This window comes from Lactuca serriola, chromosome 1, assembly GCF_051521515.1.
Source record: "Lactuca serriola cultivar US96UC23 chromosome 1, Lser_US96UC23_V15, whole genome shotgun sequence".
Lineage (NCBI taxonomy): Eukaryota > Viridiplantae > Streptophyta > Magnoliopsida > Asterales > Asteraceae > Lactuca > Lactuca serriola.
Window position 1 is genome coordinate 7577824 of NC_136408.1, and position 24183 is coordinate 7602006.

At 37.2% G+C, this 24183-nt stretch overlaps 1 protein-coding gene across 1 annotated transcript; it reads left to right on the forward strand.

The window, feature by feature from the left end:
- The first annotated feature begins 17994 nt into the window (after positions 1-17994).
- LOC145051171 (uncharacterized) lies at positions 17995-19124 on the forward strand. The gene is made up of 2 exons (XM_078999294.1): positions 17995-18598; positions 18670-19124. The coding sequence occupies exons 1-2, from the start codon at positions 17995-17997 to the stop codon at positions 19122-19124; spliced, it is 1059 nt and encodes a 352-aa protein (XP_078855420.1).
- The last annotated feature ends 5059 nt before the right edge of the window (positions 19125-24183 follow it).

Here is a 24183-nt window from a genome sequence, read left to right on the forward strand (position 1 = left end):
CAAAGATCGGCTAGTAGCCAAGGGGTACAATCAACTTGAAGGTGTTGACTATGATGAAATGTATGCCCCTATATCCTAATTGGAAGCAATACGCATTTTCTTAGCGTATGTGGCACACAAAAATATCAAAGTACATCAAATGGATGTAAAAAGTGCCTTTCTGAATGGAGAACTAAAGGAAGAAGTCTACTTACAATAACCTCCAGGCTTTGAAAGTCTAGAATTTTCAAACCACTGCTACAAGTTGGAGAAACAGTTTACAGTCATAAGCAAGTGTTGGGTCAAAAATATGGTTTATACTTTACTTTTCTAGGAAAATGTATTTTTGTGTCTTGGACCGTAAACAGCTTGGTGTTTACGGTCGTATACGTGTTTACGGTTGTGTTTACGGCCATGAACAGGTTTACGGCCGTAAACCCATTCACGGCCTATGTTCACCAAGTCCATATTCCCCAAGTATATATATAGGTGTTAGGTGGTTGAGGAGAGATTGAAGAACAGAAGATAATAGAGGAGCTTATGTGTGTGTATTTAAAGGTGTTCTAGAGAGAGAAAAGAGAGTGTGTGTTAGTGTGTGTGAATATTGTATCCGGATCTTCATTCATATAAATACATACAAGATTCATCATCTTCTTCTTCTCCTTCTCTTCTATTTGATCTGACATCATTCGTTTGATTGGGATTCCACACCATCAAACGGATCTGATTGATGAACAAGCAGATTAGGGACTTATAATTGGTATTAGAGCAAGGCTGTATCAATCAATTTTTTTCGGATATGCAGATTATTTGATCTTATTTTTGAAGTATTTCTACGTTTTTCGATAGATTTTGGCAAAATAAGGGGGGTTTGTTATTCGCGTTTTTCATAAAAATGAGTTCTGGATCGAGTTTTGGAGCAAAAATGGTGAAAAACGTCGTTTTTTGAAGGGTTTACGGCCGTAAACAGTTTGCGGCTAGGGTTTCTCGGCGGCGGCGGCTAGAGCTTCGGAGTTCACGGTCCGCAGCTTCGCATGTTCGGCTCGCGTCCTCACACGTGACATCCTCGCATCGCATAGCATCAGCTTCTTACTCGTTCAGCACTTATTAAAAAAAAGGGGGGGGGGGGGGGGGTTTGGAGCTGCGAGGATTCGAACCTGGGCGCCTTGCACAATCATTCCCTCCGCCTAACCAGCTCATCTAGGTTGATAGATGATTCAATCTTCCCGAATTTAATTGAAAAACTCTCATTTTCGAACCCAATTTTGCAAAATTGTCATTTTTAGCCCAAAATTAAATTTCTTTTATTTTTAAATTCCTTTTTCATCTAAAAATATTAATAATAATAATAATAATAAATAATAATAACAATAATAGTAATAATAATAATAATAATAATATAGTTTTTAATTTTTGACTTTTGTCTTCAAAAATTGACTTTGACTTTTAAGTTTGACCTTTGACTTTAAACTTTGACTTTCTCGTTTGACTTTTAAATTTTCAAATTTAGCTTTTTGGTTTGACTTTTAACTTTGACTTTTTAAATTTGACTTTTAAGGTTTATAGTCAAAGGGCATTTTTTTGTTGTTTGATTTTTAAGTTTGATTTTGGCTTCAATGGCTTTTAGGTCAACGAGGGAAATAAAGACATGAAAGAGAATCGTCAGGATATGTTAAGACAAAATTTCAACATGTTCAATTATATCCCTGGAGAAACCTTGGAAGCTCAATTGCAGCGATTTACTACACTCACTACTGAGATGAATATAGTTGGGATCTTCTTGAACAAATCTAAGATAAACAAAAAGCTATTGAATTCACTTCCAAAATCATGGGATATGAACATAGTTGTCATCAAGAAGAAAAAAGATCTCAATCATCTTAGTCTTGTTGCTGTAATTGAAGAACTTGACGCTTTGAAGTGTGGAAATACAATGAGTTCTGCAAACACTCCGGTCAATGAAGTTTCATGCTCTCAATCACGTGAAGCTACGATTAAACTTGTTTGTGAACATAATGATTTGCTAAAAAGGGAAGTCGAGGACCTAAAATACGAAGGATATCAACTTAGGAAAGGACAGAAACCCCTGAAGGCTGAATTAGAAACAAAAACCAAAGATTTTAGGAAGCTTCAGGAATATTATAGCAATAAATGTGAAAATTATGATTATGTTAAGAAACAACTTGCTGAATTAACTGCTGAGCTTGACACTTTAAAAAGCAAATTTGTAACTGCAGATTTTGATTTTAGAAAATTTGATGTGTCAAGCGAAGTAGTTGCGAACATGATAGACCATTGTTTGCAATTTAAAAATAACCAACAAAAAGGTCTAGGGTATGATAGTGCTCCTCCACCTTTCAATCATAACTACACATCCATCCCTATGACACAGGAAGAAATTGACAAGGAGGCACATCTTCACTATGGCAAACCATCTGGATTTGTGTCAGGAGGTATTCAGGTTGAAAATACTAATGTTTCTACTTTATGTGCAGGTAAAGTAGCAGAAGATGAGAACAAGGAGAAACCCATTAAACAAACCAACATCTCCTTGAGCTTTGAATCTGTTGCTTTGAACTCAGCTGCTTCTGATCAACCTGCTGTTGAGAAATACAGGCCACCAATTCCAGCGCAACAAAGTGCTTGTTGCAAGTGTGCATGTGGGAACAACAAGAAACGAGGCAAGGATACGCCACCAAGGTCAGGAAGAAACAACTTCACAGTGAAGAAAAAGACATGTTTTCACTGTGGAACACCTGGACATATTGCCTGAAACTGTCCAAATCGTGCATACGTTCCCTACTACGCACAAGGATGGCAAAACGCGCCAAGTGGGAGATACTTCAAAAGAAACCCTTCTAGGTCACGTTTAGACAATGGTGATTGGAACGCGTAGAAGGCCAGGAATCAAACCCACAATGCAAAGAATCCAAATCCCAGTTGCAAGAAGGAAATGTCGATCAAGAAGCCCAATCCAAGAGATGCTCCAGTGAAACAAAGACCGGTTAGGTCAAAGTCATCTCAACGGCCGACATCAAGATCAAAAGCAAGTACTAAGCCACCCATCGGATCGAAAAATAAATGGGTTAAACCCAAATACAAATGGGTTCCGAAGGCTCAATCTCCTAAATTACCTAATGACTCTAACGTTTCTACATCTTCTGTTTCTGATAAGCAGGATATGTCATGGGAGAGAGTATCGTGCAAGGATGAAAAAGGTCGACCCAGTGTCAAAATGGACAAGGTTCCAAAGACCAACTGATCCCGTTCTGTGTCAGAGCAGCTATGGAGGCATATCATCAGACTTCAGTTTGTTGGTAGTGGCTGTTCCAGACAAATGATAAGGGACATCTCTCAACTGTACGACTTTCAAACCTTTGTTTGAGAGTATATGTCCTTTTGCGGGAAAGGAGGAAAGGAAGAGATCGCAAATGGGGTTAGTGCTTAATGACATGAAGAATTTTCGGATATGTTCTGAGATTATGCGTGTTGTTCTCATACCTTCTGTATGCAAATTCAATCGGTGAATTACGGTTTGCGTTTTCTTCTCTATACTCCTGAGTTTATCTTACTCTGATTCGTTTTAAAGACAATTTTTTCATTTTCTTAATAGTTTTTCTTCGGTAGGTGTTTGTTGTGAAGTGATATCAAGAATGTGATAACGGGCAATCTAAAACATGTGTAAAGGACTGAATCTGAATTCTCTAGACTTTGTGATCAATGTGCTGGTAGGCACAAAGGATTTGACAGTGTGGATTTAGCTAGGATTGTTTGGACTGACCATACGACGCTCGGGTAGATTGAGCAATGAGATAAACACGGGAACCCACAGGATACACTAAATTAATACACATCTAGAATAATGGTTCAACTTTTCCTTGATGTATAGACTTATGTCCTTAATTCTGGTTCTAATAGGGCGACTGGGGGGTTCTGATAAAGTAGGTCTGTAGGAAATTATTTTTGTGCTTTCTATCTGTCACTCACATGTTGCCTCATCTGCGTGATCGGAAGATCCGACCTGGATTGCAACATATGCAACTCTATTTCTACGCACCTCCTTATCTATGAAATTTTTCTTATCTGTTAGCCATATGATGTCTCATCTACGTGATCGGAAGATCCGACCTAGAAATAGCATATGTACCCTACTATTTCTATAACTCTTTATCTCTGTTAGTTATATGTTGTCCCCTCTGCGTGATTGAAAGAGATCTGACCTGGGACACAACATATGCATCTATCTCTAAATCTGTCTTCCTCATTAATAATTTTTTACTCACCTAAAGTAAGGAGTCCTTAAGAAGTTCTTGATAACCAGGGTATATCGGGAAGTGGGGAACACGTTCTAGTGCCACTAAAATTTAACCATTTAGAGTTTGTTTTTAGATCTCGCTGCTTAATTTAAGTGGACAACAATACCCGTGGTCGTTGTCAGCTAAATGGTATATTTGAAAATTTTTTCAATATCCTTTGTGTTTAAGTGGACCATAATACCGGCGATTGACCAGATCTATTCATGAAAGTGAAGGTACTAATAAACAAGTTCAGGTTGTCTCACAACTTTGATCCCAAATATTTTTGTTTTTGTTAAATTTGTTCATAGTTTTCCTCTATGCACAAATTTAGGGGGAGAATTAAAAAAAATTCAAAAATCAAACAAAAATTTAAAAAATTTAAAAAAAACAAACAAAAATCAGAAAATTCAAAATCAAAAAAATAGTGTTATATTATGTTTTATTTCTTGTTCAAGAAAATCAAAAATCCAAAAATATTTTTGTTTCTGTTTTATTTTTTCAGAAAATATGAAAAACCCAAAAATATCATGTGTTAAATTTTCTTTTAGTTTTGTTTTGTCTTAAAAAGTGAATCCAGATGTAGATGAGACTCATGGAGAATGTATCGAAGATTTTCTGAGCCAAGGCTTCATCCGTTAGCATCGAAGAATTCTCATTCGAAGGAGCAAGAATGAAGATTATTCTTTCAACATTCAATCCTTCGACCCCAGTAGCAAGGTGAAGTTGAAATTGAAGATTATATGACGGATTGCATTGAAGTCTCCTCAATCAGTCTGCTGTTATCTTAAACCTGCTGAAGTGATCCAGAAGATTTGTTCTCTCTGATATTCTCTCTGAAGATTCTCAAGCTGAAAGCGCTATCTTTCAAGAATCAGTACATCAAGCCTCCTCACCCAATGTGCGTTCAATGTCAAATTCTGAAGAAAAGCCCAACTGCTCAAGATTCATTGAAGATTCATCAAGTTCATCTTGAAGTTGTGAAGAATATGAAGATTAATGCTGAAGGCAAGCTCTCGATGAAGATTAACAAGAAAAGCTAGCTACTTTTTAGGGGGAGCTTGTTGGGTCATTTAGAAAACAAAGTTATAAACCAAGGGGAGATTGTTGGGTCAAAAATATGGTTTATACTTTACTTTTCTTGGAAAATGTATTTTTGTGTCTTGGACCGTAAACAGCTTGGTGTTTACGGCCGTAAACCCATTCACGGCCCATGTCCACCAAGTCCATATTCCCAAAGTATATATATATATATATATATATATATATATATATATATATATATATAGGTGTTAGGTGGTTGAGGAAAGATTGGTGAACAGAAAAGAATAGAGGAGCTTATGTGTGTGTATTTGAAGGTGTTCTAGAGAGAGAAAAGAGAGTATGTGTTAGTGTGTGTGTGTGTGTGTGAATCATGTATTCGGATCTTCATTCATATCAATACATACAAGATTCATCATCTTCTTCTTCTCCTTCTCTTCTATTTGATCTGACATCATCCATTTGATTGGGATTCCGAACCATCAAACGGATATGATTGATGAACAAGCAGATTAGGGACTTACAGCAAGCACCAAGGGCATGGTATGAGACTCTCTCTGAGTTTCTTGTCACCTTCAGTTACAAAAAAGGAGTTATTGATCCTATTTTGTTTAGACAAGCAAATGGTAATCATTTAATGCTTGTTTTGATATATGTGGATGATCTCATCTTTGGATCAACAGATCAGGGTATGGTGGATGATTTTGCAAGGCTCATGGAAGGTAAGTTTCAAATGAGCATGAATAGAGAGATCAATTTCTTTCCAGGACTTCAAGTTAAACAAGTCCCTCCAGGGATATTCATTCATCAATAAAAGTACACCGCTGATTTATTGAAAAAATCCTCGATGGACAGTTGTTCTTCAGCAAAGGCTCCTATGGCATTTGGATACAAGATTTCAGATGGCCCTACCAGAGAGTCAGTTGACTACAAAATCTACCGAGGAATGATTGGGTCGTTGATGTCCCTCACCGCTAGTCAACCGGACATTGTATTTGCAATGGGTTTATGTGCTCGGTACCAACTGACCCTAAACTATCTCACTTGACCGCAGTCAAGCAAATCTTCAGATATCTAAAGGGAAGTAAATCATTAGGCCTCTGGTACCCTGCGGGAAATGACTTCGGTCTTCAAGCATTCATAGATGCGGATCATGCAGGAAGCAGAGTAGACCGTAAAAGCACTTCGGGTGGATGCCAGTTCTTAGGTGGAAGATTAGTTAGTTGGTTTTCAAGGAAGCAGAATTATGTTTCTTTGTCTACCATAGAGGCAGAATATATGGCCGCAGCCAATTGTTATTCCTAAGTCCTTTGGATGAAGACTCAACTTATGGACTACGGTTACAGTATGTTGTGAGTGCCCATTTACTATGATTCAGAGAGTGCAATAGTGATTTCTTATAATCATATTCATCACTCAAAGACGAAGCATATTGAACTACGGTACCACTTCATAAAAGACCACATCCTTAAAGGTAACATTGAACTCATTTTTGTGCCGCTCATGAAGAAATAGCTAATGTTTTCACGAAGGCACTTGATGCTACAAAATTAAATGGGTTTTTGAACATGCTAGGAATGATGAACCCATACCCGCAGTTCTTTTGAATTGCTAAGAACCGCAGACTGTTTCAAGTCTTCACGGGTGAATGAACTACTTCTTTTCTTTTCAATAAAAAAACTCTTGAAGCCTTTCATTCACTACAGTTCTACTCTTAGAATAATATATTCTTCATATTTATTCCTCAGTGTACTCTGCATACTGAAATTACATAAGATAAATATATTCTTCGGGTCTTTTATTTCTTTTATTTCTAACCTTCATGATCAAGTGTTCTTTCAGCTAATGCTATTGTAGTCAAACTGCATGCCACCGCAATTATATCACATATTATCGTAATCATCTAAATCCCGCTACAATTGCAACAAATGAACTTGCAATCATAACTTCATAAATCTTTTCAAATAATGTTGTGTGCTATTTAATGGTCTTTAATAACAAAAAAAACATTCTTAAAAAAAAACATTCATTTTGTCGCACACAACCTGTTCAGTCCTTTTCGAATAACTTTCCTCAGTCAGGTTCCATTTTTGGATTAAAAACAACTAAAAAGTTTTTCCATAGACAAAATCTTTTAGGAAATCTTTTTCCATTACCAGTCATGTCTCACAGCCCTTTGATGTTAAATCTATTTCCACTTCTCCATTTTTCACAACGGATAAACAGTCCTCACCCCACGTTCAGTCGACGCGTGATCATAACTCTAAAAAATGCATTTAATGCTCCGTGTTTCCCAGAAATGACTTATTTTTTCTTTATTTTAATTTCAACTGATAATGGTAAAAAAACCCAAAGGACATTTTTACTTTAACAGCTGAAATTAAATTAATAACAACAATTTTTGAAATCCGGAGGTATAAACCCCCAATTCTTCCCAATATAGATTTTACGCTATCTGAACCCTTACGACGAACTCTCTCACTTCTTCATCTTCTTGCTCAAACATTTTTCTGCAAGTTCTCAAAACTTTTTCGTAACAATGGTGAAGTATGGAATTTTAAAGAAGCAATCAAAGGCTTCGGGCTCTGCTCGTCCCACCAGTTCTGAATCCACCATCAAGGATCACTCTCCTTCCATTGCTCCAAGCAACTATAGAGGAATCTTTGAAGATCATCTATCATAAAACAAAGACATTAAACTAATGATCAAGTTCCTCCCAAAACATCCCTTGTATAGTGCGTTCGATTCTTTCACTGAAGTGGTTCCAATGGTGATTATGTCCAAGTGTGCCTTCTCGGCATTCAGACCTAGACACAACTACCAAGAGATTCATTTGAATCTTGTTGATGACTCTTTAGTGGTCCTAACCAAGGAGAAATTCATCTTAACAATCATCTTAGGAGTTCTTCCATCCACAATGTTCCACACTCCAAGTACCACTAATGTGTTCACCACTCTGTATCAGATGGGATACCAGAAGAAGCTTAAAGGTGTTGCCGAGTTCAAGAGAAATCAACTTCCATCTGTTTGGCAGTTCGTTTGCCATTACGTCATCAGGTGTCTTTCAGGAAGAACGGGTTGTACAGACAACATGGGAATCAAACTTTTGGAGATCATTTGGAGTATCTTCATGGGAAATGCAGTCAATTATGGTCAAATCCTTTGGGACGATTTTCTTCAATATGTCTCAAAGGATGCCCCCAAAGAAGGAATGAATGAGCTAACTTTTGCTCGATTTTGGTCATTGTGCATCTTCGATCTTCAAAAGGACGCTAAGCTAAGTCTGGGTAAAGACACGAACCTGTTTTCAAGTCGCGATCTAAAAAGGTACATTGCTTCTAAAGATCAAACTATGTTTGGACCTTTGAGACAATTACCGATGCACATAGTGGAGTCCATTGGACTCGCTACCATAGAGGTAGCTGACCACATACAAGCTACGAGTGATATTGACTCATATCACTCTTCCCGCCTAGACCCAGTCAGCATACCGCAACATAAGACCCCCAGACTACCGCAGACCATGCTGCTTAGCCCAAACCCAAAAAAGCTAAGTCTCTTGTTGTTTCTAGGAAGACCCCAATGAATGTTGTGAAAAAAGGATTTGTTGACTCTAAGAAACGTAAATCCAAGACCGCAGAGTCCTCTGTTGCAGTTCACAATTCTCCATCCAAGACTCTTGATCCCCCTATGAGTGTTCTTGAGGAAACTCATCAGGAGTCTTCGGATTTCGGAGAAATATTTAAAAGGAAGAAACTTAAACTCACCCCCATCCAGAGCCATATGCGAACCACGAATCATACCGCAGTCTCTTAAAAGACTCTGGTAGTCATTGGAGTCATTACAGACTCATCCTTTCATACCCCATCTCACCACTCAGATACAATAAGTGTATATTTTTCGTCTCATCATGGAGACACACCCCCAATTGGACCCCAAGGGGACCAAATTGTTTCGATTCACCCTAAGGTCTCCAAGGCATCACACTTGCACGTATTTGAACCGGAGGAGTTGAACTCCATATTGCTTCATGTCACACAAACACTCAATACACCAATCGCACCGCAAAGCGCTTCTTTGTTAAGCCTAGCCGGAACTGAGCAGAGGCCAGACTTGACTCTAGGTCAAGGAGACAGAGGAAGCTCACAAAAATCCTATTCCATCGACATTACGATCAAGTGGTCTAGGCATGGGGAGCATAAATGTGCAAGGAACCACGAACCTGAGGGACACCTAAGAGAGACAAGGATTTGACGGTTACAACTCTGATGATTCTTGGACTCGATATTGTCCAAATACCGAGTCCGGAATCAGAAAATTTGAAGCTTTTAAGAGGGCGGTGAAAGCATGAAAGGTGCAACAAGTCCGAAAGCAAAAACAAAAGGATGCAGCCATTTACCATGTGCAAAGTATTGGGCAGATACGTTCAACAATGCCAAAGAGGTTCATGATATCTTAAAGATTAAGCAATGGATATCCCAGATGGAAGCAACTGTCCAACAAGCTCAATTCATGCCAGGTGGTATTGGTCCTTCGAAGCCCCCTCAACATGAAGAAGTGCATGATTCTAATGCAGATGGCACCACAATCAAAATAAGCTCAGCTCCAATGTTTGATTTTGATGAAGAAGATATGGAAGATGTTCAACAGCCTCCCCCCTCAGAAGAATTTATGATGGTTTTTAATGATGACAAGTCGAGTGGACCTCAACACTCCACCTCCAAACCCAAGGCAAAGAAGAAAAAAAAAAGAATGTGGTCTCTCGAAAAGAATTTCTCAGTCTCTAGGTTAAAGTCGATAAGATCTTGGCCGCAATCACCTTTTAAGAACAACATAATACCAAAGTCCCTACACCATAATCTCTAGTGGAACATGTGGAAACTCTCGAGACCAGGGAAAAGATGCTTGATCAAAGAGTCAGTTACAGGATTGAAATGGGAATCAGAGATTTGGATAATCACCGAACCGTAGATCATAAAGAGTTCATTTCCACTGCTGAAAAGCTCATCAAGGAGATAACAGCACTGAAGGATGAGTTCAAAGCCTCTCTTGAATAGCAAGCCACTCACTCTAACAAGCTGGTCGAAGAAACTCATAATGCCTCTGAATCCAGTCTTACGGTCCTTCAAACCACCATTAATGGGTTAATGTGATCTCTCACCACAAACTCAAGTGTTGATGAAATACTGTGACTTACTAAGGAAATCTACCAACTTCTCTTCAACAAAGACATCCCCAACAATCTTCAAATCTGTGAGCAGATGAAGTCTAAATTCAATGAAACTTTTTTAAGGATTGACAGTCTCAAGCAATGGTTTGAGGAGCAGCTAGAACCTGCTTCCTCAATGTTAGGGTGCAAAGTCACGCTTGGATGTGGAGTTTTAGGCTTTTCCTCTTGTATGTGTAATGAGTTGTCTTTCCTATAAATAGGAAGTGAGTGACACTCATTTATGTAAGGAACCTTTTGGAGTGTTAGACTAGAGAGAGAATTTGTACAAGACACATTTTGTATGTTCGTTATAGATCTAATATGAGCCTAAGATATTTATTTACTTGATGTGTTCTTGAGTTTACATGATGATTCACTATATCTTTTCTTATTCCGTACATGCCATTAGAATCAACACCATTATAATTGGTATCAGAGCGGTTGTACTTGATTTGATAAAGAATTGATCCATGTGGCAATCTAGATTTGGTGATTCATTTTTTGATCTTCGATCTTCGTGATTTAGAGAGTTTTGGATTCTAGAAATCGAATTCATCTTTGATTCTATTCATAATTTGATTTTCTTCACTAGAATTCAAGTGATTATCACGTTCTCTCTCTAGAAAACCAAAGTTCATATCGTTTGATTCGAAAGGAAAGAAGCAAATCTGTAGAAATGGTTGATACATAATGATACTTTTCTAGGTGAATACACTTTCGAATCTCTTCTGTATTACTTAACTGTTGGATTGAAAAGTGAAGATGGACTCGTTTTAAATAGAGAACAGAATGAAGTTGGAGAATTAATTAGTTGTCCAGCTCATCAAACCAAAGATTTGTTGATCGATTGGTTAGAACGTATCAAGAGAGATGAAGAAATAAGAAAGAGGTGAAGTCATAAAAGGAATTCCTCTTGCTTAATGTAAATATGGAAGCAATAAACTTGAATTTTATTCAAATTATCGTGAAGCTCGGGAACATGTTCTTGATGATGATCATCGTGTTCTTGATGTTCTTGAAGTTTATGACAAGAAGATTCAAGTTGATTCTCATGAAGATGAAAAAGTTTTCTGCTCGATTGGAGTTCAAACCGATGAGATTTTGTGCACTTATGATTCTTTTGAAGGAATGATTCCTTATCGGAAGTCGGTGATCCAAGAAATTCACAAGTATCAAACTCCAAAAGATTTGATTCAAATTCACAATGTTGTTGTTGTGGAAAGTGGGTTTGTTCAAGAAATCAAGTCTTCAAGATGCAAAAAGATGAGAAAGAAAAAGAAGAAGAAGATTAAATGCAAAAACAAGCGGGTTTACTCACAAAAATCGTCAAATGTTGTGAAGTCGAAATCTGTGAAGCATATTTGGGTTCCAAAGCGACAATCTCCAAAGGTTGCATTGAATTTGAAGTCAAAACGCAAAAGTGTTGATGGTTCTTTTGAAGATGTTCTTGGATCGTTAAAGAACACGAAGAACGTGTTGTACATCACGCATAATGGGTGGTACAATGTTCAAATTGGAGATTTTCTCGTTCCAACAAAATAACCAAGATCCTCTAAATTTGATTCGTTCGTTGAAAATGGAACTCGATTCGTCAAAAAGGTATCTCAAATTCTCAAATGGATTCCAAAATGACCATGATTTCGATTTATACTATGCGTTTTTCATTTTTAATCGGTTTGTTTTATTGGATCAAATCTTTTTCAACCCCTTTGATTTATCCAATTATTATTTTTGGATCAAACTACAAAATCAAAATCATTTTCTAAATTCGATTACTATTCATCCTTGTGGTCCAAATTCCAATTTTTCTATTCTACAATGATTCATCGAATTTGAGCCCAAACACTAAATCGGTTGTTGTTCATATTTTTTTAGCCCAAATCTATTTTGACCAATCACTGTTCGATATTAAGTCGGAAACAATTGAGCCCAAAATTCTTTTGATCTTTCATTATAGTCCGAGTATCATTTGCATCATTGAAAATCACAGTTGGACAAATCGAACTTGATCTCGACGGTGTTTGGTGACTGAGTTCATGTCGAAAACTATGTTGGAATCAAAATCAAGTTCTTTAGATTTTGGATTCATAGTGGATTGGCTGTTATTGAAATCGAAATTGACTTCGACAGCTCGATTTGTGTGAGTTCAACTGAGGTTGTTTGAAATTGACAATCAAAATTGTTGTTGTTGATTGGGTTTATGTTCGACATCGGTTAAAACAACGTGTTGAAGTCGAACACCTTTAGATTTTTACGTCTTGAATTCGAATTAGTAATAACTATGGTTGCGTTGGGTCGAAATCAATTTCGATTTATGTTCTTGGTTGAAGCAGTTGTTCGAATCAATATTTAGTTTGATTTGGTGTTGGGAAGTCGATGTCGTTGTGTTTAGAACATAGTTATATCAATTGATGTTGCTATTCAGTTCACATTTGGAAATGCATTGGGAAAATTGATTTGAGTTGACTTTTTGAAGTCAAAATGTGTTCTATTGATTTCGAATTTACAGGAAGGATCGATTTTGAAGGGTTAATTGATTTTGATTTCGAAGTGTTTGAAATCGATAGTTTGGTTTGGTATTGTCGATTGATGTTTTGGGAGTTGCGATGTCAATTTGGACGATGCTATCGACTGAAACAAGATGATCTGGGAATGAAGGTTTCGAATGAAAGGATGACGAACAGATGGTCGATGTGATGTCGAATAGCACAGTTTAATAGTCAGGAATCGATATTATACGGTTGATGCAAAGCTAAGGGTGATGATTTTGATTGTTGATAACAAAGTTTTTTTAAAAGTTCTACTGGGAAGAGGTCAAAGGTAGAAAAAGCGAAGGTTCATGTGCTTGGAATTGAACTTAATTTGGGAAATGGGTGATGTATTGGAAACCGATTAAGCGATTGAAGGGTCCAAATGATATTCAACGATTCACAAGGGTTTGTTTTCACAAGTGACTTGGAGGTCGATGGTCGACTAGCTGTCAGGTTGCGAAGGGGAGGTAACGACTTCTATGAAGTTTATTTTCTACGGCTGATAAAAATCGTTGTTTTAGACGATGCATATGTAGAAAGCCCAGTTTTCTAGTATTTACTAGCGAATTTGATCTTTCTTTACTTTTTTCTTTCTATAGCGGAGATAGTCGCACGTAATGACAGATCACGGCCATATTATTAAAAGCTTGTGGTAAGAATGGGTTTCGTTCGAGCGCTCGAAAATAATATTCCAAAGCTTTCGTATGTTCTCCGTTACTTGTGTGGATAAGTCCTATGTTATAGAGTATATAACTTCGGTCATAGGGATCAATTTCTAGTTGCATAGCTTCATAATAATTCTGTAAAGCTTCCGCATAATTTCCTTCGGATTGAGCTGACATCCGTTACGGTCGTCATTCAATTCAAAGAATCTCCGTTACAGAACCGTACATGAGATTTTCATCGCATACGGCTCCTCCCTTATATGCATAATGATAAAATGATAAATAAGATGAAAATCTTATCATTATGAACTGAGTAGGGCTAGTGTTTTTACAAGAAATCTCTAGCCAACCTTCCTGCAAAAGATCCTTGATGTGAATTATTCGCTACAAACGGATTTTTTTAGTGAACGTGTCACAGCTTCCTCCTATTTTTTTTTGTTTTGTAAAGACGAAGAAAGAAATTCTATTTTCTCTCCTATTTACTACGGCGACGAAGAATCAAATTATCACTATATTTATTCCTTTTTCTACTTCATTTTCCAAATGCAGGATAACCCCAAGGGGTTGTGGGTTGTTTTCTACCAATTGGGGCCCTCCCTTCACCACCCCCATGTGGATGGTCTACAGGGTTCATAACTACTCCTCTTACTACATGGCGCTTACCTAGACGTAATTGATACGGGAGCTCCACTAAGTGTTCCGGTCGGTGGAGCGACTCTCGGACGAATTTTCAACGTGCTTGGCGAGCCTGTTGATAATTTAGGTCCTGTAGATACTAGTACAACATTTCCTATTCATAGATCTGCGCCTGCCTTTATATAATTAGATACAAAATTATCTATTTTTGAAACCGGAATTAAAGTAGTAGATCTTTTAGCCAAAATCGGACTATTCGGGTCGAGAATTATTGGCTTTGATGTCGAGTAGCAAAGACATGTAAGGGGGCGTTTGTTTTTTCTTTGCAGATCTGCGCGGTGCAGTGTTTTGAAAACCGGAAAGGACCAGCAAAGTTACCAATTTTTAAGGGCTAAAAACAGGGTTGTAAGCCAAACCGGTAAAACCGGCGGTTTTCTTAAGAACCGGAAAAAACCGGTTCAACCAGCAACAAAACCTGTTTTTTAAAAATTTGGCTTACTCACGACATACAACAAGCCGGCTCAAAGGAGCTCCTATTCACTGAGGTGTCAATTTTATTAGCTATGTTGTGGAATACTCATTTTATAAGCAAACACAGCCCTCTATTTCTATTAACCTATCGATGTGGGATGTATTTCATATTCAAACTTTATACTACCACTTCCTTTACAAGCAATTTGCACGCATACTGTATCAAATATATTTGCATTATCTATTTTTTACACAACTAACATACGTATTATGTATATTTAGATATTTAGATATTTAGACTTTTTATTTTTGGAATTACTACTTTTTTTTTTCACCAATTTGAAACTGTCAATTTAATTACTACGTATTTTATATATGAACTTCATAATTATAATATATATATATATATATATATATATATATATATATATATATATAACACAATATATCCGGTTTTTACGGTTTTTGGGACCGGTCCAACCGGTGGGACCAGTTGAACCATCGAACCGGTAAGATAGCCGGTTCAATGTTCGGTCCGGTTTTCAAAACCTTGGCGCGGTGTCTTCTGTCTGCGTGGTGCAGACCACGCGCAGACCTAGACGTCTGCAGTGTGTTTGTTTTTCTGAAGTACGCAGACATAAAAACGTCTGCACGAGGTCTTCACCACACAGACTTGGGTCAGCCTCTTCTAAGGTCTGCGAATTGATTTTAACCTAAAAAAACGCGTCTCTTTCTTTTTCTTTTGTTTGCGCCTCCATCGTCAAAACATCCCAGCCGATACCTTGACCACTCCATCTTCAATCGATCGTCAACCTCCGATTACCACCGCCGATCGCCACCATCCTTCGATTAGCACCGCCAGTCGCCGCCTTCGATCGTCCAGGCGAGCAGGCACCTCCGACAAACAGCGACCAGCATCGAACAGCAACAAAAAATCCATCTTCAATCGATCGTCAACCTCCAATTACCACCGCCGGTCGCCGCCATCCTCCGATTAGCACTGCCAGTCGCCGCCTTTAATCGTCCAGGCGAGCAGGCACCTCCGACCAACAGCGACCAGCAGCAAACAGCAACAAAAAAGGTTTGTTTCGATCAATTTTTTTTTCCAATTCCAACATGAAATTGTTGATCACTATTGATGGAAAACTCACTAATACACTAATTTGTTGATAAATTGTTGTTAATTGAGGATTATTCTTGCTTCAAATTGTTTGATTGTTGTTAATTGTTGATAAATGTTGCAGAAAATTCTAGTGCTTCAATTTGTTGTTAATTGTTGTTAAATGTTGTTAAAATTTGTTTTAAATTGTTCAAATTGTTTCAATTTGTTGTTAAATGTTGATGAAAATTGTTATTTCATTGTTTTTTTTTTTGCTGAAATGGTTATAAATGTTGCTGAAAGTAATATTTTTTTGCTGAAATTGGTGTTAGAATGTGTTGAATATGCTAAAAAATGTTTCAAATTGTTGAAATAGGAAGCTGTTTTTTTTTTGCTGAAATAGGAGGCTGAATATGCTGTGAATTGTGAATTGTTTATTGCTGTGAAATAATGCTGTGAAAATTTGTGCTGAAAATGTGAAATAATGCTGTCAACTAACGATATCTAACAAGTCACGTGAAAATCAGACTTTAGATGTTGAGTGTTTATTGTTATTTGGTTTTGAAAAAACTCTTGATTGTTTCAAATCATTATTTTTTTTTGTTGTAATGTGTATGATATGCAATATCTTATTAAATCATATTTGTCAATTTGTGAATGCTACAATACCTTATGAAATTATTATTGTCTATGTTATATTGCTTATTAGAAATGGGAGAAAAACAACAATGGACCAATGAGCATTTAAAATGCTTATTGGATACTTGTATTGAAGAAGTGGAGAGTGTGGTAGAAAAGGATTAAGTTTGCATAAAGACTCATGGATAAGGCTTGGAAGAGTTCTTAAGGAGAAATTTGGGTTTGAGTTGAGTCAAAAACAAATGAAAAACGCATATGACAATCTGAAAGCCAAATACACAGGATGGGTGTATTTAAAAAAACAAAACTGGCAATATATACAACTCTCAAACGAACACTTTTAACTTAACAGCCGAGGAGTGGGATGATTTTAAGAAGGTATATACACATTTATATATTAAACATTTACATTTGAAGTTGCCAAATATTCTTATACTATTTTTTGTTACATTTGGGTTTAGGGGCATCCGAAGGCTGCTTCGTTGAGAACAATTCCACTGCCTTTTCCAGATCTTTGTGCACATCTTTTTGATGGAAATAGTGCTACTGGTAATTTTAGGAGTTACTCAACCCAATCATCATCAGTAGCTGGAGCATCCTCTTGTCATCTTCCACCACTTCAGATTACCGCCACCCCTTTTCATGCAATAGATGATGATGGTGATGACAATTTCCACCATGAGCCACCACCTTCTGCTGCTTCACCTTCTGCAGCTTCACCTTCTGCTGCTTCACCATCTGGTAACCCCAACAAAAGGGCTAAACCCTCAACTCCTATACCTCCTAGTGCCTCACCGTCTGCTTCTTCACCTGATGGAACTTCTATTACTGGTGACGATTTAGCATTAGAAATGAAAAAAGCTCTACAAAGTTTGACTAAAGGGTATACAATCCCTCAATGTTTAGAGAAGTTAGAGGTGCTTCAGTTAGGCCCTACCGATCCTTTACGCTTTGTTGCATATCATATTTTTGGAGGGACCATGAACATGAGAGAGATGTGGATGCATTTGCCCGATGTTCCCGAGATATTACGAGGATGGTTTGAGATGACAGGTACAAGTTTAGGAGTTTTGAAGGATGGAAAGATTGTCCGATGATTTTTCTAGTGTTGAAACTATTTGTTAGGTTTTTTTGCCTTTGTTGGAACTATTTATTAGGTCTTTTTGCCTTTCTTGGAACTATTTTTTTGTTATTTTGCTACTTGGAATATGGTTTATCTAATGTTTTTTTGGTACTTGAAATATGATTAATGTAATGTTTATTTGCTACGTCAAATATAGTTTATGTACTGTTTTTTAAAGTTCTACTTTGTTGATTTTAGGTTCATAATGGATCACGATCAAAAGTTACTTCTCGTAATTCTTATGTACCTGTACATCCGTTTTTTTGGAAGAGGGGTGTGAAATGATTGCGGGATAATGATTCGGAAATGACAAGACATGAATACACATTGGAGTTGTTACATCGTAATCGTTTACAATGTGTTGAAGTATTACGCATGTCCCGTGACTCTTTTGTACGACTATGTGCTCATTTTAGAGCAAATTACTCATTAAAGGACAGCAAACATGTATCGGTTGAGGAAAAGATGGCCATGTTTTTTATGATGATCGGCCATAATCAACGTTACGTGATTATCAAGCGGAGATTTCAACACTCGAAGCAAACAATTCATAAATTTTTTTATGAAGTGTTGGAAAAAATGATGTTTTTCGCACAAGATGTTATAGTACCAACTTCTTTTAATCCGGATCCAAACATTCCAGGACATAATAGGAGGCTACGACGGGTTTTCAAAGGGGCGGTTGGTGCACTTGATGGCACTTTGATACATGTTGTTTTCCCTGCTAAGAAACAAGACTTATATAGAAGTAGGGGAAAGGGAGACTGCTACCAAAACGTATTGGCAATTTGTGACTTCAATATGATTTTCACATTTGTTGTGGCCGGGTGGGAAGGGGTAGCGCATGACTCTAGAATATTATCAGAAGCAATAACCGATCCACAATCATCATTCCCGTTTCCACCACTCGGTAAGTTTTTGTTTTTTTTAAATACTTTTATCTTAGTTTGAAAATTGATTAGTGTTTTGCATTTTTTACAGACAAGTATTATCTTTGTGATGCCGCGTATGCACACACTCGAGGATTTATGGCCCCTTATCGTAATGTGAGGTATTGGCTTGGAGATTTTCGTCAAAGACGTGCATTGACCAATAAGGAAAAATTTAACCATGTACATGCAAAACTTCGAAATGTCATTGAGCGTGCTTTTGGTGTTTTGAAAACACGCTTCCCTATATTAAAGAGGATGGCACCATTCCCGTTTGTGACACAAAGAAACATTGCCATGGCATGTTTCGCGCTTCATAATTTTATAAGGAGAGAAGGAATGAGTGATGATAAAGACGATGAACCCAATGTCTCGTTTCGAAATAACAATGTGGGTGTTGATGATGATGAAGACGGGATTCCAGCACATGGTATTACAGCAGACCGTGAATATATGACTCAGTTACGGGATGAAATTGCTGATCAATTGATGCACAATATAGATTGAATTGTTTTAAAAGAAATTGTTATTGTAAAACCATTTTTTTATTGTATGACTAATTTAGATGCATGAATTTTATTTTCAATGTTATAAGACTATTATTATTAAAATGTTGGTGTTGGAAAATCATTTTATGTTTGTAAAATCATTTTATTTAAAATTTCAGTTTATTTCAGCAGTCTGGAGACGTTAAAAAACAAACAGTCTTCTTATTGCAAATGTGATTTGATTTTGACTTTTCTTAGTCAACTATACCCTTCGTGCTTGGTTACTTGTATCACGAATTGGGGAAGAAATCAAAAGTTTTGAAATTGGTCCCTAAAGTTTCGAAGATATGGCATAAATGGTCCAGTTTCGAATTTGCAGCAATAATTGACGAAGAAAACACAAATGTTTCAAAACTTACCCCTGAAATTTCGAAGACTTGGCAGAATTAGTCTAGTTTTGAATATTGAGGAATAATTGTGAAGAATGCAGAAGTTTCATGTTCAATCTCTGCAGTTGATGTGAACTTACACTTTATGCCTAGTTTCGCAAATGGGGGAGTGTTTCGCATCATTAGCTATTTTTGGCGCAACGGGTCCCTGCAAAATTCAGAATCTGACAATTTTTACCCGGATTTTAGAAAATCTTGCAACTCACACCCAAAAGTTGAAATTTTCACAAATTGGAAATTTTTCCGAGGCTTTAAGCAATTGTTTTTCCGTGCAAGATTTTCAAGGTTTCATTTTTGGCACACATCAAGGGGGAGTATTGTGAAGTTCAATCCTCAGGCGCTTCTCACCCTTAATTGATTTTATAATCATTTTTTATTATAAAATGGGGGAGAATAACGGGTATTCGAAGTGGGTTTTTCGAGTATTTATTTGTAGATTTAACGACCAAAGCTACTTCGAGGGGGAGTTTTGTCTTGATCACGCGAGCCCGTTGGATATTGAAGCCGGGACATCCAATCCTAACTTTGAGGGGGAGAATGTTAGGATGCAAAGTCATGCTTAGATGTGGAGTGTTAGGCTTTCCCTCTTGTATGTGTAATGAGCTGTCTTTCCTATAAATAGGAAGTGAGTGACACTCATTTATGTAAGGAACCATTTGGAGTGTTAGACTAAAGAGATAATTTGTATAAGACCCACTTTTTATGTTCGTTATAGATCTAATATGAGCCTAAGATATTTATTTACTTGATGTGTTCTCTAGTTTACATGATGATTCACTAGATCTTTTCTTATTCTGCACATGCCAATAGAATCAACACCATTAAACTCAAAAGGGGGAAGTGAAAGCAATCCGAGGATCAATCAAGAACAAGATCCTTCAAATTCTAAAACACCATCGGTTCATCAAACTCCTCCAGTAAATCCACCTTATACCGAAGAGCACCACAAAGAACCCCACTCCCTAGTCTTCTCCTAAGCACCGCAAAGACCCAACACCTCAGTCTTCACCTCAAATCTTCACAACAATCTCCAACAAAATCAATTTCTCATCACTCCAAGCAGAACAATGAAGAAGAAGAATTGATGTCATCAAATTAATTTCTCGACACCTCTTTTGATGAAACGTCTATAAACTCTTGGGTAAATTCAACCCGCAGGCTTCTAGATGCTGACTATGATCCCCATATCTCACATATTCTCAACCACTTTTCGACGGCTACTGGGACATTCCCATCTCTCCCAACTCGAAATACTTTCCAGTCTTTGAACCGCTTGATCTCAATCTTCCTGATGCAAGAAGACTGCCAATGGAATTTGAACGCTTGAGCCTTTTTCATGCCAAGCATGGGTCTGAGTGTGAGAAAATATGGTCAAATGATAGACCGAAATGTGTGAAGAATTTCAAAGTGAGAAAGTTCATGAAAACTGATTTTGTTCAGTATACCCTGACCACCAGAGGAATTGATTACTTCCGTACCCAAGCAGATTTTCTTTGCATGAACCCGGAGGAGATATTTCTGATTGCAAGGGTGTTTTCAGTTAAGGATGATAAATATCCAAAGGTGAAGATTGAATGTGAGAAAATGTGTGAATTTCTCAGGGCATTGGTATGCAATTTCGGGAAAATTGACACTGAAATTCACCCGATCATTGCCAAGAAGTTCAAATTTCCTGACTTCGAGCCCACTCCAAGCTACACTGAAGGGTACCAAAATATGTCTCTCGGTGTAACTAACTTCCTAGAGTAAGGCGCTATCTACAAAAGAGGTCTAGATGGTCCAAAATACTTCATACATATGACCACAATGCATCGGTTGACCAAGAAACAACTCGACGCCACTCTAACTTCAGTCCAGTGTTCGAAGCACACTATGGAGGAAGTCAAGTTTGAAATAACTCGAAGAATCCATTGGTTGACTGGAGTAAGGAAGTTTTGGTGGATCATCATCCGGTTCCTCAAATTGAACAATTAAAGCAGGAAGCTAAGAGGTCACTTTGGGGGAAATTGTGAAAACAAAAAGTGACCTTATTTAGCTTAGGAACCGAAGACCTACCTTGTTGTTATTATCGCATAGATGATACCAAAGATTGATTCTATTAGTTTTGAATCGAAGACCTGATCTACTACCAGAGAGATGATCCGAACATGAAGACCCCGACAATACTTTTTTAAATTAGCATATTTTCCTTGTTTTGTCCAGTGAACCTTGCATGGTCACTCAAATCAGTAATTTAGTATTAGTTTATTTCAAATGTTACTTTCCGGGACTTTATAAATAGAGACTTCCCCTTCATGTAACAAAAACACCTTCACAATCTTCTGAAATATTACTGAAATACAAAGATCATTCTCTCTATATCTTATTTGAATTCCCAAGTTCCTCTTCACCTTAAGTTGTTCACATTTACTAACTTGTGTTTAAATGCAAACCTTTTTACGAAACAAATTGGTGTATACTTGATATAACTTGTTGTCATTTATATTTCCTTTACATTTCCGCATTTAACAATCTAACATCTCTAACTTATTATTGTTGAGCTAACAAGATCCTTGAGATTAACTTATTCTGCAACTTATTATCTTGTACTAACGTTTGTTCAAGTGTTCTTCCAAATTTTTCTCTCAACAACTTAGATACCAATACTTGCATAATGGGATTACATGTAGTCATAATGAACTATGTATTAAGCATCTTAGTGTGTGGTTCCCCGAAACACAATGTACTCTAACTTTGATGTGTAACCATAATTAAAAATCTACATGGAAACATTATCCAAGTTACTTTCTCCTCATTTAAAATGAGTACACAACCAATTGTGAAACATTTCAATTTATTTTCAAGGTTTGCATATGTTTAATAGCTTAACACAACTTTCCTTCAAATACTTTGTAGACCAGGAATATTTCTATAGTTCTCACAAGTACATTAGAATGTTCCTTTAAGTCACACCATGACTTGTCCTCGGGTTATTTTGGTATCATTTGACATGCTTTGAGCATACGACTTATGTGGCCTTCATGCATAATCATGACATGTGACATCCCCGTTTTCACGGCCAGAAAAGACCGATTTTGTTTATGCTTTATAAAAATCAGAGTAATTCTTTTCATAAAAATGTTGCGGAATTTGATCCCAGAAAAACATGATAAATACGTTATCAAAACATTTTCGAAAAAACATATTTTATTTATTTTAAAACGTTTGGTGTGTCATCGTCAATACAGAAACATAAGCATAAACAGAACTTACTAGTGATCTACATCTCTTTAATCTCTGTGTAATGTGACTTCATGACAACACCTGTGACATAAATAAATTGAGTGGGTCAGGTTGGGAAACCTGGTGAGTAACTAGGGTTTTCAACCCACAATAATGTATTTATTATGTTCAAACAATCAAACAATCAACCCAATCGAATTCGCCGCGCTTGAAAAGTAGATACTAAGCTTCGTCCATAACTTTCGAATACGAGCTCCATTTTTGTCTGTCTTTTTACCGTTGAGTTCCTATTAATGAGATCTTCAACTCTCATTTAGACCTTGTTGGCTAATTCTCATTCTATCTCGGATTTATAAAACTGTATCGAATTCGCCGCGCTTGAAAAGTAGGGACTAAGCTTCGTCCATAACTTTCGCATACGAGCTCTATTATCGACGTTCTTTATATCCACGCGTTGGTATTTACGAGTACTACAACTTTCATTTAGATCCCGTCGGCTAATTCTCACTCTATCTCAGATTTACAAAACTGTATCGAATTCGCAACGCTCGAAGAGTAGGGACTAAGCTTCGTCCATATCTTTCTCATACGAGCTCCGTTTTCGACTGTCTTTTTATCGTTTAACTCCTATTATCGATATCTTCATTTATCGTTTAGATTATTTTGGCCAAAAATCGACCGATATAAAATTCAGATTTCGGGATGTGCACTGCTATGCTAAATCTTAGAAAAATCACAACTTCCTCATACGAAGTCAGATTTGGATGTTCTTTTTATGCACACTATCGGTTTAACATAAACTACGACTTTCGTTTAGATCGCTAAGGCTAAATCTCGCTCTATCATAAATTCACTATTTACGCCTCCCGGTATCGTGCCGGTTCCGTCGCGAAACTTCGACGGGTCATAACTTATTTGTTATAACTTGGATTTCGACGCTCTTTATATGTACGGAAACCTTGTAACATATACTAAAACTTGGTTGAGATTATTTATTCTTAATAATCTTTTGTAGAAAAGTCGTTTTCAACCCCTATTGCCTCTAAATGGACTAGCCCGGATCTATGGGCGTTACAATTATCTCCCCCTTAGGATGATTACGTCCCGGAATCATCAACGAAACAGGATTGTATAATGACTCCATACGTTATCTCTTCATCCTAGGTAATAACTGTAACTTCTATGTTGCTTCGAACGAGTATCTAGCTCTTGGACTCCTTGACTGCAGGCGGTGCTCGGTCTTGCACCTGCTCGTTAGACTTTCAATCATGACCTTCGTGTCACAATCTCAATCCTCACTGGATACGAACTTATGATAAGTTCTTTTATTACTATAATGGACTGATGTGTCATATTCTAATGACCTATTATCGTATGTTGCAACGCTTAGACTCAGGTCTCTTAGAG